Genomic DNA, 17,152 nt, shown 5'->3' on the forward strand with positions numbered 1-17,152 from the left:
ACCAGTGAAACAGTGTTTAATATAGTTAAATTACTTAAATAGATTTCAATTTCCATGGGAAATCATAACTGTATCCATTTTTGCAAGATCCAGAGTAAAGAGTGTGTGAATACCCCTTGAAATGATCATGACACACTGTCAACAATCACAGCTAGAGATACTGGGGACTTGAAATTTCATTGACAACACAACTTCATAAGGTGAATCAAAAGTTAAGAAGACTGCAGACTTTTGGAAAGCAGAAAGCAAACCTAAAATCAAGTGTATGGCATGAAGGAAATGAAACTCAGTGAGGGACAAAGGGGATGGGAGGTGGAGGAGGGGACAAAGGCATAACACCGTGATGCAACTTAAGTTTATTTTGCAAACCAGGAAAGATGAAAAGGAGCAAAAGTATAGTACAAGGGCAGACTTGGCAGTTTTACAGAAGTCAATATACTATACTTTTCAGAGATGTTTCCTAGTGGAAGGGAGAAGGAAAGGGGAGATGCCATTTAAGCTCATGTTTAAATGGCTTAATGCTCAGGTCATGCTTAGCAATAGAGCAAATTAATTAAGACAGGTCCATGGATTTTCACTTGTTCTCATTGTTGAGTAGGAAAAAGAAATCGCCACCACCATAGTGCAATCATTATGCTGTGAGTACTACAATAATTCTGCCCTGAGAAGAGTGGAAAAGAAGTTTATTAAATGTCAAAAGATTGGAGTAATTTTTCGTTTTAGCCAAATTCAATATCAAAACCTTCCCCTCATAGAATATAAAAAATATAGCTTTTTAAATAATTTCTTTTTTTAATAAAATATCAAGGGATTTTCTTTCATAGTTAGAAAAGGTACATAAATGATAACAGTGAACTATTCAGAAACCCCCCCACTAGTGATAAAGATGCCCAACACAGTCTCAATGGCACTATTTTAAGGTTAACCACCTCATATACACACTTGCCATCATAATCTTTTTTGAAGATCACCTAATTCCTGAAAATTGAAAATCTGTGAATCAGTTTAAATAAGTGCTTACTACAGGAAAGTAAACTCGATGCTGCAGCACATAGTTCCTTGTAATGTCACATGGCAGTTACAATGTCAGACAACTGTCAGATCAGCAGGATTCTATTAAGACCATCTATGAAAAAGTATTTTTTAAAAAGAAAAGTTCAAATGAGTTTTTTTCCTTTTCTCATAAGAGCTCCTGTTAAGAGTTAGAAGATTTGGGTAGAGCTCTTTTTGACACGTTTGATACCATCTCAGGAGCTAAAACTCAAAGGTCCTGTTTCCATTGGGAAGCCGCCACCCTCCGCTGGAATGCTGCACGGAACAATTCTGTGACTACCGCGGGTTTTTCCTCTTCTTTGGGGTTGTAGATTTTTCTGGAGTTTCATTTTTAAATGCCTCTGATTCAGCCTGGAAACTCACCTGTTTGTTGTTGGTTGATTGTATAGTGATAATCTGAAAACTGCCAAGTCTGTGTTCAGAGTATTACACAGAAAAAAATTACACAAAAGTCTACAGGTTATATACACCTCCCCCCACACCTTGGTGTGGACAGCCTGCCTTCTAATTTATATATAATTTACAAAATATAGAATTTGGTATATCTGTTAGATCTCCATGTTTTCAATATTACAAAATAAAAAATACAAAAAAACCCACAACAAATTTCAGGGGAGTTCCCCCCACAAAGTGTCTCTTGTTTACATCTAGTCTTTCCCATGTAAACTGATAGATACCAAAGAAGAGCACAGACGACTTTTTAATAAATATGGTTGTAGAGTCATCTTCCTTTATCCTGATCTTCCCCTTCATCAGGTGTGCCAGCCCCACTCAGAAGAGCAGTCTTTTAGCCATGGAGAAGAAGGAAAAAGAGGGGGCAAGGCTATAATGTCTTTTCACACTAAAACATTACCAATGCCCTTCTAAAAGGCCTTTTTGTGTGCTGCAACAGTGGGTGTCAGTTTTGAAAGCCCATTCAAAACAGCTAATAAAAGCACAGTGGTACACTTCAAATAGCTGGCAGTATGGGATGGAAACATTATGGGAGTGCAAATCCATTCCAAAATAATGCTTTGTAGTGAATCATACATTCCTTCAACCAAGTAAATGTTGTGTTGCGTCAATAAATACTTAAATAGCTTCTTATGCCATCCTGTGGTAGCAGCCTTTTTAAAAATGCCAAATTCATGTCTTATCTGTGAACTCTGTAGTGCACATCTTTGGTCAGCTTAGCACTCAGCCAGGAACAACTCCAAGGTGGTTTCTTTCTCTTGCCTTTTTCAATGGGTGGCCAAAGAATTTGCTGATACGAGTCATGGGGTGAAATTTCAACTGCGCCAAATGTTCAGCTTCGCTACCAAGAAATGATTCTTCTCCTATTCACAATCCTGGGTAATGCAAAATCCATCTTTGTGTGGCGCTGCAGTCGGTGCTAACTAATTGGAGGCCCTTCATTTAGAAAGTAGGTGGTCATTTCTCCTTTGCCTTTGACCTTTATAACCCCTCGATACTCCAGCTGGTAGTTGTTGGCTGCTAAAACCTGGTACATGTCCGTGGTTACCTGCAGAATAAACAAGAGTGAACAGGTGCTTGCCTTGTCTTCCACACAGTCTTTCCATCTGCTTTTGGAGTAATCCATGGACAACATAAAGTAGGATCAACTGTTTTGTTTCTAAGTCAATCAACGTTTGCACGTCAATCACTAACTGAAAAAGGTTGGCACAAGTTGCTGAACAAACACAACCATTAGAAACTGAGAAAGTACAGGTGTCACACACAGTTCACAACTGGGGAAATTGCATTTTTTTCAAGGAGGTTGCTGGATAAAGTGTAACAAATTAGTCACATTTTTTAAAACACACCAGTCTACTCAAATGGACTCATTGTATCACTGGAGTGGCAGTAGGAAAACAGGTCAAACTTACTAAAATATCCTCAAAAATTACCTAGAAGTTACACAGTACAGCTTAGGAGTCAGGGGTTGTTTTTATGAAGGAGAAGGTAGCGGGTAATGGGAGAGAATTGATCAAATGGAATACTCTAGCCAGCATCCAAATTGTCTCTGCAGATGTCAGTCGAAAATAATCACTTGTGCTGCAGAACAACACAAGTTTAAAGACCATTTCCTGAGGTATTTATTTATTACAATGTGATTTCTCACCCTTTTTCAGGTGGTTTTACAGACCATCTCAAGAGTGATGCACAAATATCGATCCAGTTAACTGACAGGCAAGGAAACAGCATGGCTGCCCCTCTTGGGCTTTACACCAGCTGCTCTATTTTTATAACCCTTCAGTGTTTTCCCAAGGAATGGCATTCTGTTACTGTGGACATTGGCTCAGCAAAAGCAGGACACTGGAATTGAATCACTCACTGGAAAGGTCACATCTGGAGGCTGAGGAGACTGTGATTATCAGGCAGGTCCCATTAACCCCTTAAACAATCCTCTCTCTCTGTTGTGTATCCCCATCCTGCTGATGCCTGGACCCTTGCTGGCCTCACGCCTCACATGGCACAGAGAGCAGCAAAGCAAATGACAGAAATACAGGGCTGAATCAGGCCCTTGGAAAATGAAACAAACACCTGACACAGCTGAGCAGCACATGTGAGCAGGGATCAGGCAGGACTGTGCTCAGTGCCAGTGAGGCACACTGGGCCGGAAGCTCAGCTCAGCACTTCCACCCAGAACTAAAGTGCAAGCTTTTAAACAAAGGTTGCAATGTTGGTCACAATTAAAAGAAAAAACTTGCTGGTACCACCAACATTCCCTAAGTGGCTTTTCTTTCAGTTCTGTGTAGGTAAATGTATGGAATAAAGGAATAAAATGAAACCAAAATTTCAATTCTAATTAAGTTTCAAAATGGGCAAGTGACACAGGGCTGGCAGGGTAAGTTTTCCAGGGATTGCCTTACCTGAATCCTGTCAGGCACTCCTGTGCTGTCCATTCTGCTGGCTACATTCACTGTGTTGCCCCAGATGTCGTACTGGGGTTTGCGAGCTCCTATCACCCCAGCCACGACAGGACCAATATTGAGGCCTGGAAGGAGAGGAGAAATATGCTCAGATCCATTTGCTTGAGGCAGGTTATTTTTCAGACAGTAAAAACCCATCCTGAGCCTCCCTGGTTCTAGCTGTGCTTTATTTACCCTGACATCTAAAGCTATGGCCAAACTGTGGGGAGAGAAATGTTAAAATAGCATTTGGCTTCTTTGATCCATGATCCATCATTTATGCCCAGCTGACTGGCAGCTCGGGCTGGATCTGCTCAATCCAGTGCCACATAATGGCATAAAGTTTTTTTGCCACCTGGCTAACAAGCAAACTGCTCACTTGAAGTCAGCACATACCTGCTGCAATGCTGAGGGCCCACAAGGCAGCAGCCCAGAGACTTCCAAAACAAACACCACACTTGACATCCTCAAATTTCTTCTTCCTTTTCTGTCACTTTTTATTCCCTGACTTAAAAGACAATTTAATGTCCAAGACTGCCAGAGCTGGAAGCACAGGGCAAAATGAGCCCAAGGCTAACCACCATGGAAGGCCATGCTGTGGCAGCACCTACACTGCTTCTAATTCCCTAGGAAGCTTCACTGATGCTGCTATAAGCTAAAAAACTACTGTAATGTTTCATAGAGGCCAAAGTGGTCACCAGCCACCAGCCAATCAACATCACTGTACAGCTAATGTAACATCTGTGGTTTTTACTGCCCATAAAATCCCCACCTCAGAATGACCACTACCTACATGGAATCCTGTGAGCACAAGGACATTACCTATCTTCATCTGGAAGTTGTTGAATGAATGCTCATTAATGTATTTCATTTGGTCCATTAACCTCATGGCAAAATCTGCCAGAGCTTTGATGTGTGTCTTCCCTTCCTTGTCATAAGTGGAGTCGTTGAGGCCTGAGGCAGCCATGTAGGTGCTGCCAATGGTCTTGATCTTCTCCAGCTGCCTGAACTGGTCTTCACTTATTATCTGTGTCACAAGAGCAAAAGAAGCAAATAAACCTTGACAAACACACAGGTGCTGGTAATGTCCATGCCATGTGCCCTGCCTTGCTGCAAGTAGTGGACAGAGCCAGGAAGACAGAGGAAGAAAAGGGATTAGATACTCAAAGGCATGACAAGGGAATAGAAGGGATTTCAGTGTCGAAAAAGATAAAACTGAAGACTCCCAGAGTAAAGAGAAATGAACCACGGATTCAATAAACCACCCTCCTCCAGGAGCCCAGCAGAGCCCAACTAAACTCATGCATTCAGCTCACTTTGCTCACCCAGATTTTCTGCGACTTACTTCATCAAAATCAGCAATGATCTCATTGAGCAGCCTCAGACACTCCACCCCTTCGTTGTTGGCTTCCAGCTCCACGTAGAACTCGGAGAAGTTGCTGATGGAGGCGAACATGACGGCCACGCACTCGCAGGACTGGTAGTAGAGCTCGTCGTTGCGCCGCTCCTGCGCCAGGAAATGCGCGGCCACGTCCTTGGGCAGGATGTTGTGCAGCAGGCGCCGGTTATAGGCCTGCAGCTCCTCCATCTCCTCCTTCTCCTCTGTGGCCTAGGGTAGGGGGAGACACAGGGATGCACTTATGCCTTTGGGAGCTGCTCTGGGGAGGGGAAACAAGCTGAAAATTAACTTGCAGCGAGGGCAGAAATAGAATGGGGAAAACTGCAAAGGAGAGCAAAGCCAGAGAGATGCAGAAACTTGTGGTTTGCAGTGGAAAATGTTCCATCTCTTTGTGAACATGTGTATGGAAAAGCAGGCAGAGAATAATGCCAGAATCCAGCATTGTGTTTCTGAGCCCTGAACTGGTTAACCACTCAGCTCACTCCTTCCATTGTTTTACCACTTATAAATGAGGATTACAATGTTTATCTGCTTCCCAAGGAGCTTTAATTAATTGTTGCTTCCTCAGTACCTTGTACTCAAACCACAAAGACCTATAATTAGAATGATGTCCTGCTACCCAGAAGGTAGAAAATCTAAATAAAACCTGCAGTCCTGTGGTCCCCCAGCCATGAGTGCTGGCCAGAGCCCAGGCCTGTCCGGCTCGCTTAGGAATCATATACGAGGCCCCAACATCACTCATGGGCACAAGCAGTGAAAACATTAACAGTGAACCAGTGACAGGAGCACAGTGTGGCATTATCCACAGTGTGTTGGATAGCCAGTACTGATGCCTGGGGGCTAATGAAGGCTGGACATTGAGCCAGTTCCCACTGCTTAACAGGAAAGTGAATGAAAATGCAAATGTGAATCTTTCACACCCTTGAGCGCAGCAAACTAAAGCTCACTGAACTCTGGGAAACAATTCAGCAGTGAATACGAGCTTCCTATATTTACAAATTGTGTTACATTACATGTTCCTGCAGCAGTAACAGCTCAGTTGCCCAAATTCATTAATCTCAATCTTCAGATCTATAACTCTTTACCATGGGGACCATCCAAGGTGCATTTACAAGGAAAAAAGGGGTTGAATAACTGGGATGAGATGCACAGAGTATGCAAAGTACCAAAGAAGAGCAGAGCATTATTAGTATGCCCAGTTATAAGCCAGATTCAGATAAAATTCAAATTTTATCACACTCCTCAACTTGACAGTGAAGAGCTCAGTCATTTTATATTAACACCAAAGACCACATGTGATCCTCCCACAGCCAACACCCACCAACCTGAAGTTTCCAGAGGAAATCAAGCCTTGCAGTGGATTCCACTTGCTGGGCATGCAAGTACAGTGCCAGGACAAAGACAGTGATGATGACAGGGGTCACAATCTTCAGCGCGACTCGTGTTGTCACCGGGGGGCTGCAGCCAAGCAGAGAGACAACTTCCCTGTTACTGGGGGAACACGGCCCTGCCACACCCCACACTGCCCACTTGGAGGCTAACCAACCTCTCAGGCTTTGTTTTTCCTTTCCCCTCAAAGCCTGTGTTGGTAAAGGGACAAACCTTTACAAAAAGCTGGAGACTCTGGCTCACAGGTGCCAGTTTCTAAAGGAGGACTTGGAAATTAGAAAAGTAATCCAGCATCTTGGGAAGGGTTGTCATTGATGTAAAGGGCACTCTGCAGAGAGTGGCTATACATGCTAAGGGTGACAACATGAAATGCTGACAGCTCCTCAGACTGTGTTCATCCTGCCTTCTGCACTAGCTTCCCCAGGCTCCTGAGTAAGGAACTGCTCTAACTCTTGGCTTCTCTAATTAGTCACTTCTTAATGGGCCTTGTTGTGTAAGTGCTCTGTAAGCTGAAAAGAGCACTAAGGCACATTCACACCTCCTCTGACAAGCAGGCAAATAAAAACTGTTAAATATGAATTAGTGAGTTACACAGTATGAAAATATTTTGATAAAACCTTTAAATTGTATTACAAATAATCCCTGAGCTGACATAAGTCCCACAGGAAAGAGGATGCTCTGAGAGTAGCTATCCATACAAAAGGGCAACCCTCAGTCCACTCAGGGCATCTGCACTGTGTTGTACCAGCTCACAGCAATGCACAAACACCAGACACTGCTGGTGAGTCAATGTGCTGCTACTGCACCTTGTGAACAGAAAATATCTACCAACAAAAACCTATAGAATATTTCATGCCAGAGTGACTCACCATGAGGATGTATCATTTGCAGACACGCTGAAAAAAAAAAGCACAAACACAAGGTCAGAGGAGGTTTGGCTCCCTGCAGCTCCTGCCCTTGTGCACATCATTGCACAGCACCTCTGCAGTGTGGCACCTCTAACGCTGTGTGGGGCTGCAGCTCTTTGGAAGCAGAAAACTACCAAAAAATGGGAGGGGGAGGAGAAAACAGACTTCTGAGCTACACTCAGAACTCCAGAGTGATAGTGTGACATGGTTAATGTGGGTAAAATATCAAAGAAGCATTAAGAGTGAGAGAATAATTTGGGATTTTAATGTCAGTGTGGGATGCTTGGCAAATGCCTGTGCATCGATCACTGCTTCATTAGGTCAGACTACAAAATTTGGCCTAAGGAAGAAAGCTTTGGGCTTTTTTATCTTGTGAGGGATAGCTCTTCTCCTTTTATTGTGGCATGGAGATGTGTTTAATTCCTTTAACTGTAATCCTGCTCCCTTCTTCTGCACGTTCCTCACTGCCAGCTTGTGCCCAGCTCTGGGTACCACACACAAGGGCACTGAAGAAAACCCTTTAGCACATTCCTATTACTACTGACAATTCTGCAGAGTACCCACGTGTATCAGAGCTGCTGGGGGAGATGGAAGGTGTGCTTTTTGACACTGAGAGCACAGAACAAGGGAGCTTTCTGGTAGGTAGCAGCTGTCTGAGCTCCTGATTGATTGATTGCTTAATGCTGCTGGCTTTGTTCTTGAGTGTGGGTGGAGTATTAGGTGGCTGAGAACCATGCACAAGCATCTTTTAAAACACTATTGAAATGCAAGGAAAGAGATCAGTGTTTAAATTACTGTAGTGTCATTGATGCAATCAGAACTTTGCAGGCTACCAATGTGATATTAGCCTGAGAATGTGACAGCTCTCTAGAGAGCTTCAGGCCACAGTTTTATGGGGTTGGAGGGAACCTTGCACACAATCAGACATCTAAATAATCAAAATAGGCAAGGAAACCTAACTGGGCATAACATCAAAAAATAAAAGCTTAGTGACTCTCTAACCTTGTTTGTTCCAAGACATTTTCTGCAATTCTGAGCATGGAATTTCTTCTGACATGGATTTTGCAACCCACTGTTGTCTTGCACACAATCTATTGCACGGCTCTTGGCCAGCTCCAGCACTGAACATGAGTGCTTGGACACAGACATGGTTTGGAAAGCCTGGGGACTCCCCCATGGAAGGATCTAGCTGGAGACAGTTCCCACATGGAGTGTGATTCCCCTGCATCCCTAAATCATCTGGCCAAGGATGACTGACTGCCCTTCCTCATCACTCTCCCTCATGATGGGAGCATGACCTGACCCTTAGTACTGAGGCTGCAGCTCTCTGTGGGTGCTACTCTTGCTCTAAAACCTTCATCAGAGACTCCCACATTGCAGAAGTGCAGCAAACCAGCATTTACAGTAACTCTGGATAAGTGAAGATGCCCAGTGCAGGCAGTAGGGGTTTACATTGGTAGGTTGCTCCCCCATGGAACAGACATTTCCAGTAGCAGATGGTTCTTTAATTACTGGAAGGGAACACAGAGAGAAGCTTGCTAACTACACTCCTGCTCAAGTGAAGTGCACATTTTTAGCAGGAAAGGCAGTTCATTTTAGAGACAGCTCCCACAGGACCAGAGCATCTCACTTTTCCCAGCCACAGTTGCAATGACAGACAGCTGGAACAAAAATGATGGCTTTGATGAACAAATCACAGGGCAAAGCTCTCTGGGCTTCCCTGTGCAGGAACTCAGTTTAGAAGACCACATTGGCCCATCACATCTTTAAAGCAATGCATTAGTTTTGTCTTCTGCAGAGGAAAAGGCAACACGATAGCCCTGTGCATGCAGTGACACTCCCTGTGTCACACACTGGTGTGGCTGCAGCCAAGCCTGGCAATTCCCAACGTGCTGTAATCAGCCATTCAGCTGCCTGCATGCTGGGCTGGTTTGTACACACAAGTGTGAAGTGACATCTGCATCACTTCCAATTAGTCAGAGTACCACAGTGGCTGCAGAGCAGACACTAATTATGTAGCTACAATGGGCACCCAATTAAAGTAGTATGAGGTCATGGTGGCTTTTCTGTTTTTTTAGTATCAGCTGGACAATGAGGTCCATCTCTGAACTCTGTGCTACATGCTGAGCTCCCATTTCACACAAGTAGCCTTCCAGACACTGGGGCAATAAATAGCCATCCATGGAGCTCTTTAGACAAAACAAATTGTCCTGGATTCCACTGGAATAGAGTTAAATTTCTTCCTAGCTGGGCAGTGCTGTGTCTTGGATTAAGTATGAGAATGATGTTGATAACATGCTGATGTATTAGGTGTTGTTAAGTAGTGTTTATACTAAGTCAAGGACTTTTCAGCTCCTCAACAACCCCAGGGAGCAGGCAGGAGGGACACAGGATGCTGGGAGGGGACACATCCAGGACAGCTGACCCCAACTGGCCAGAAGGAATGTTCCATACCACACGGCATCATGCTCAGTGTGGGAACTGGGGGGAAACCTGGCCTGGGGCTGCTCCTCAGGAACTGGCTGGGCATTGGTTGGCAAATGGTGAGCAACTGGATTGTGCATCACTTGTTTTGTCTATTCTAATTAAATTAATTTTTTTTTCTTTTTTTTTTTTTTTCTCTCTTTTCTGTCCCTTTAAACTGACTTTATCTCAACCCATGAGTTTTCTCACTTTTCCCCCTCCAACTCTCTCCCCATCCCAGCACAGGGCAGTGAGTGAGTGGCTGTGTGGGGCTGAGCTGCAGCTGGGGCTGAACAAATCCCTTTTAGTGAGAGATAATACAGCACCACAGAAAGCTATTTCTGGGAAAACATGCTAACCTTCTCCACTTTATTACTGACTTTATTACTGACATTCTGATTGTGAAGTGATGTAAATTACACTTCCAAGTGCTGTAATTTCGCTTAGTGCTTGAATTACAAGAATGAAATTATATTTGAGATATAAAATGCTTTTATTTCACTAATTGTGTTAGAAAATGCTAAATAGCTTCTGCTGATGGAACACCTAATATCTGAAAAAAAGGGAAGAAAACCTCATTCTCCCTGTACCTCCCCACAGAAAGCTCCATGGGGTTTCCTACCTAATTTCACTCCATTGAGTTAACAAAATATTTTAAGTGATTACTGCCAATGGCAGCAAAAGCTACACTTCCATTAACTGGCAATGGCAGCAAAAGCTGAATATCCATTAATTATTGCTGGGCACATGGGAGTGCTGAAATCATGGAACAGTCATGTGAAGGAGAGGAGTAACCAGATGCATTGGGCTTGAAGGGCTGATGGTTAATGGCCATCCTGAAATCTGAGCAGCTAGAGAAGGTATTTCACAACACACTGGGAAGGGCCAGGGAATCTTCTCAGCCTCCTTCCAAGGCAGGAACAACCACAGCTATCAGCCTTGAGAAATAGTTCACCTAAACTGGCATTATTTGATTCACTCACCTGTAAGTACAATTGTTGCCTACAAGGGGAAATCATCAAAACAAGGAGTTAACACAACAGAGCAATTTCCAACGAGAAACAAAACTTGTGGAGGAGGACAGGCTTGTGGATGTGCCAAACTTCCCTCCCTGGTGTGGGGAGCCCCAGGAGATGGGGAACCACCACAGCAGTGGAAGGAGCTGCCACCAGGATTAATGTGTGACCTGATGACAAGCAGCTTTTGTAAGCAAAAGGGCACCTGCCCATTCCCACTGAGCCCAGCCCCTCCTGCTGGGAATTGTGCTGAGCCCAGCTGTGATCCTGGCTTTTCAAACAAGGACATTTGTCCTGGAAGCAACTGGAAGCAGATCACTGGCCAAACATCAAGCACCACCACCCCAAGCTGGGTTTGATGTATTGTGGTGGCTCACATCACATCCCTGAGCGAGCTCAAGTTTGTTGGAGGATTTTTTTTTTTCTTATTTGAGAAATGACATTTCTATATTGAGAGTGTAATACCAGCATAAAGAATGACTAACTCCACTCGCCATTTCTGGAAAAAAGGAAATACAGATCCACTCTGATTCCAGTTATATTCTGTTATTAATAGATAGTTCATTAGTCAAGTCCCACATTAAAAAGGTCTTAAAGGGAACTGTATTCTCCTACTCTTCAGAGGCAGAGCACAGCATGCACGTCCCTGGCTTGCACCACAGCCTTGGCACTCCCATCCACCTAATGCCACACTGGAATCACTGTGTGAAAAAAATCAGGCAAAGATTTCAGAAGTGAAAGGCACTTACTAGGTGTTGGCTGTAACCAGAAGATCTGCATTGTCAAAAAGGTTGACCCCTGGCACTTCCACAATGAGAACATATATAAATTCAATTATTAACATAAGGATCAATTTTCCAATACAGCTGATCTGAAGGAACACAGAGCAGGCCAGGAGACTCAATAAGACACTGTAGGTAAAGTACTGTATAAAGACAAAAATGGGGAAAAAAACCAAAAGAGAGATGAATGTCAGCTGGATAAATCAAAACTGAAAACAAAGGAAACTAAACACAGGGATAGAAAGGGATTGGTAGTTATGTAGTTGAGTTGACCAAACATATAAACCTGGGGCTGCCTGTGGAATTCTCCCACATTACAGAAGCTTAAACTGAATGGATGAACAGGAAAACTGTGGCTTTCTTCTCCAGGCATTACATGCTTCACTCTCAAGGGGCACAGGCCTCACCCAAGCTGGACACCCAAGGCTGTGATGCAGCTTTTCCCTGGACACAGCTACTACCAGTTCTGCTGGATTAAGTCATGCTTTAAAGTCACATTCTAGGCTTAAATATCTGTACCACCCATAGGACCAAAGGTATTGGCAATTCACCCCCCTGGGCAGATGCCCACCTGAGGACAATGGGGAAGCACTGTCCCCTCCAGTGTCACACACTGGCTCCATCAGCAAGGTACAGGCTGGACAAATGTCCCCATGCCCACCCCATGATAATTTGTCCAGCCAGCAGCTGCAGAGGTGCAGATGTGCAGCACCTCTGGCACAGCTGGGTGGTGCAGCAGCAGCTCCTGCCAGGCTGGGAGCTGAGTGTTCAGCATGCCAGTGCTTCCCAGTGTGACTGTGGGTGCCATTTATGGCTCCTGGGAAAGACAGCAGGGATGCAAAATGAAGAGAGGCATGTTATCCAGCTCACCACCTTCCTGCTATCAAATCTGTGAAGATTCAAGCTTCCACTCTGTCTGGACAGGCCTATTTCTGGCAAAAACCCCATATCATGTGCCTGAGGCAATCCATCCTTTCAGTTAAAAGCAAGCCCTAGTTGAAGCAGAAATATGCTTATGTTCTGAGCTCATTTATTAATAGTCTGATATATTAAATTAGAGAAAATAACTTGTACAGCTCGTTCTTGGCTCCTCACTCTTGACTGAGGGTAGGATTCCACTGTCTCCTGTGTGGACACTGGGAGCAACAGGCAACCCCTGTAGCAGATCCAAGATGTGCAGAGTGCAGCTGAGGGACTCCTCACTTCTTAGCCCACTGAACAGAAGGACCTGGCTAAAGGCTGCCAGAGCAACCTCAGTGTGCAAAATGGTAATTCCTCATTGCTTAAAGTTCCTCTCTGTCCTGGGCCAGCACTCTGTACAAATTCATGGTGGGCACAGACTGTTCCTAGATCTGCACTGTGCCAGATTCTGCTCCTGGGTCTTTCTGCAGAAAGCCTCTGCACACTAAAGCCTCTGCAAGGCTGAAAGTTGCAGTAATGGTGGTCTCAGAAACCTCACTGAATCACACAGGGACCATATTCCTGTTAAGTTTAAAGGAAATATGTTCAGTGGGACACCAGGACTTTCAGTAGCACCTTGGACATCTGGATGGTAACAGATCCACCATAAATCTGTCAGGTCCCCATAAACCCAGATGACCTTGACATAAGTTCTACCTCCATCCTAGACAGAGCTGTTTTTCCTTTCAAATTTCCAGTAAAAAACACATGTAACAACCATGACCTAAAGCTCTGAGAAAGGTCTTGAATAGCTATGCAAAAAGAGAATTTTTTTTTCTTTGTAAAGTATTCTATCAATGTGAAAAACATATTTGGGCTGGTTTGGGTTGTGGGTTGTATTGGGTTTTTTTCCCATTAGAAGCATTTTAACTTTTTCTAAATGAGATGTCCTGAAGACACAGGAATTGCACTGGAAATTGAAGCAGACCATTGTCTGATCTGTCTGAGGCCAGACCTACCATACCTTGGGAAAGAATATATAAGCCAAGTTTTTCATCAGGATATAAAACAATGGAGGGAAGCATCAAATCTATGACTAGACACTGATATTCAGAGAACTGATTTTTAAAACTGAGCACCCACAAACTCCTTTGAAATGACTTTCAGTTCTGCATGCCATTAAGGACCTCTTGGAGAGGGACATTTTCCCTGCTACAGACAGGACCCAACTATTTTAAAAGCCTACTAATTATTCAGCCCTGAAGGAACTTAAACATGAATGTGGATTCATGATAATAACTTCAGACACTTAAGTCTGCCTGTGTCAGTTCTGTAATGTCAGTCAAGAACAACCTTGTTTTCCTCAGAATCACCGAGATTTACCAAAAAGGTTTGATAGCCTTTTTCCAGACAGACCTCTGAAACCCATTTTTTCCAAGCAATACCTCTGGAAAGTTGCAGCTGGGCAAAGGGCTGTCACAGAACCCCTGCCAGGTGCCCAGGCTGTAGTTGGAAGTCAGATTGCTGATAAGGCAAATGTCCACCCGGTCTGGAGTGATGTTGTATTCAGCAGCCATGCAGCTGGCAAGATCCACAGTGCTGCACATGAACTGCAAAACAAAGTTGGCATTAAGCTCCACACCACAGACAAAGAGAAGAAAACAAAATAGTTTATATCAGTTTAAAAGCCCCTTGGAAATGGCTGTAGCAAAATACGCAAGATGAAATCATCAGCTTAGGTTTTACTGCATGTGCAGTAGCTATGCTTTTTCTTCCCCAAAATATGAATTAACAAAATCCATGCCCCAGAGAACAGCCACCTCAGTCCCAAAAGTGCACCTCAAAGTAGAGTCACCACCGTGCCCATGAGCTGATCCCTGCCCTTGGAGCAGGAGGCAGCCCCGTGCAGGGCTGGCACCAAGCCCAAGGAACACTTATGTCCCACTCAGTATGGTGGGAGTTATTACAGTGTGTGTTATTTAACACTTCAGCCTCGTGCCAGCCCTTCCTGCACGGATCTGCATCAGGTGGGCTCCTGTACTTGGAGCAGAAGCATTTAAAAAATCACAAAAGGACCTGGGCACAAATCAGTGCCAGGCATATAATGGGCTTTGGGGATGGAGCTGTTGGCCTCCCATTTCTTTTCTGTGCCCAAAAAGCAAAGGGCACCAACCTCAGATGTTGTCAGTCCTAGGCAGGGTCATGTTAAATTCAGTGGTTTTAAGTGTCACAATGCTGCAGAGCATCAATAAGAGAACAATGCAGAACTGGATGGATCAAAAGGAAATAATGGACATACCATGTTGACAAAGGCAGACAGAAAAACCAGGATAATGGCAAAGACACCAACTAAGGTACTGTTGGTCCTAGACTGTACAATCTTCTTAGAAAGAGTCTGGAGAGGAACTGGGAAAAGCTGCAAGAGAGAAAAAAAATCAAATAGACACATCAAATCCTCGCTTGTTTTACAGATTACAACCTGCATTTGAGCTGCCTGCATCCTTCAGCGTGGGTCTGTGTGGATGGAGGATGTGATGGGGGATGGCAGCTCTGGGACAAGGGCAGGCAGAGACGTGTCTGCCTCGTGGCAGCAGGCCCAGCTGGCTCTCCAAATCTACTTAGCCTTCCTAATGGGAGTGATGGCTCCTGAGCCCAGATAGCATGGCTTGCAGGGCTGTGCTCATCCTGTCGTGAGAAGCAAACCACAAGCCATCTGTAACTGAAATAGCCAGGAGCTTGAGCCTGGAAATTACTGGAGCAAAAATTTACAAACGCAGAAATGAGAGTGCATGTCATGTCCCTTTGATCACCAAGGCGTGTCGTGGGGCTCTCTGGTGCCATTTCAGACACTGACTGAAACCAGCCCAGGCCAGCCCTGTGATGTGTCAGGCCCTCTGCAGAGATCAGCTGGTGCAGGCTGGGCTGTGGCACTCTGCTCCACACTCACAGTGACAAAAATCCCCCTGGCTGAGGGCAGTCAGGGAGCCCAGCTGGCCCAGGGACTCCTGCTGATGGCTACTGACTGCAGCATCCACTGCAGATGGAAAGCAGAGCTGACCCTGCCCTTCCCAGCCTGGCCACCCCTGGCATGGCCTGAGGCCTCCCTGCACTGCTCTGGCTGCAAGTGTCCAGGACACAGCCAAGGCACCCCTGTCCCTTCACGTGGCACCGCTGTATGTCACAGACATCTTCTATGAAAAATCTTTTCTTTAAGATTTTTCCTCCTGAGAAGCTGAAAGGCCTCAGGAACAAAATGTAAATAATGATTATCTGCTGCTGTGGAATGCAACAGGTAGATCTGTAATTAGTGTCATGTAGTTGTTTCTAATTAATGGCCAATCACAGTGAGCTGGCTCAGACTCTCTGTCCGAGCCACCAGCCTTTGTTATCATTCCTTCTTATTCTATTCTTAGCTGGCCTTCTGATGAAATCCTTTCTTCTATTCTTTTAGTATAGTTTTAATATAATATATATAATAAAATAATAAATCAAACCTTCTGAAACATGGAGTCAAATCCTCATCTCTTCCCTTATCCTCGGACCCCTGTGAGCACAGCCACAGCTGTGCCAGTGGGAGCTCAGGGCTGGAGCAGGAATGACAGGAAACCCTTGTGCTCCCGAGGGAGATTGTCCTCCCACAGTGCCCTGCCCCTCCACACCACCCCACCAGGACAGAGGGGCCCTGCCCAGCACCACCAGAGCCTTTTCCAGAGCCCAGCTCTCCCCTCCCTTACTCACTGCACCACTAACCAAGCCACTAGAGGGTATTTTTAGAGACACAAAGAAACAGCAGCACAGCGCCATGGCACTGCAATTTAACTATGACTAATGTTTCTATTAAAAGTCTTGCTTTTCCCTTTTATCCTTCACTCTTACATCTTTGGGTATGCAACATTTTGTCAGCACTGTGCTTCCCACACAGCAGCCCTGCAGTGTAATTACCGAGTGCTGCAGCTGATTAGCTGGAGACTCTTCACAGAGGCAGGGAGAGGCTGTGGCAAGAGTTTTGAAAGAGTTGATTTCACCTGCTACCACCACATGCTCCAGGTGAAAGGAGAGAACAAGGCTCTGTGGGGGACTGGAGAAAAGGGGAAAGGGGGGTTGTAACTTATTTGCACTGAATGAGGATTGATTGAAACGCACTGGAAGCTTATGCAATCCTTCAGGCTCGGTGGCAGCCACTATAAAACAAAGGAAAACACCTTTTTCTCACAAATAAACCCTGGTGACATAGAAATCCTTAGCTTTGTTGATAAGCCATGAACCAAATATCCCTTTGCCCTACCATGTCCAGCTGTTTCCACACAGATGTCATCTAGCAGATCCCTACTAGAACTGGGTTATGGAAAAT

At 44.6% G+C, this 17,152-nt stretch overlaps 1 protein-coding gene across 1 annotated transcript in view; it reads right to left on the bottom strand.

The window, feature by feature from the left end:
• ADCY5 (adenylate cyclase 5) overlaps positions 1 to 17,152 on the bottom strand; it is a 201,592-nt gene continuing 184,440 nt past the window's right edge. Inside the window, exons 13-21 of the mRNA XM_059475970.1 lie at positions 15,101 to 15,217; positions 14,247 to 14,411; positions 11,869 to 12,044; positions 7,602 to 7,628; positions 6,669 to 6,801; positions 5,290 to 5,553; positions 4,767 to 4,971; positions 3,906 to 4,030; positions 1 to 2,554 (exon numbers count right to left, since the gene is read on the bottom strand). Coding sequence (XP_059331953.1) covers positions 2,426 to 2,554; positions 3,906 to 4,030; positions 4,767 to 4,971; positions 5,290 to 5,553; positions 6,669 to 6,801; positions 7,602 to 7,628; positions 11,869 to 12,044; positions 14,247 to 14,411; positions 15,101 to 15,217 — 1,341 coding nt within the window. The 3' untranslated portion in view covers positions 1 to 2,425. The remainder of the gene's footprint in view (positions 2,555 to 3,905; positions 4,031 to 4,766; positions 4,972 to 5,289; positions 5,554 to 6,668; positions 6,802 to 7,601; positions 7,629 to 11,868; positions 12,045 to 14,246; positions 14,412 to 15,100; positions 15,218 to 17,152) is intronic.

Source organism: Ammospiza nelsoni, chromosome 7 (assembly GCF_027579445.1).
Source record: "Ammospiza nelsoni isolate bAmmNel1 chromosome 7, bAmmNel1.pri, whole genome shotgun sequence".
Classification (NCBI taxonomy): domain Eukaryota; kingdom Metazoa; phylum Chordata; class Aves; order Passeriformes; family Passerellidae; genus Ammospiza; species Ammospiza nelsoni.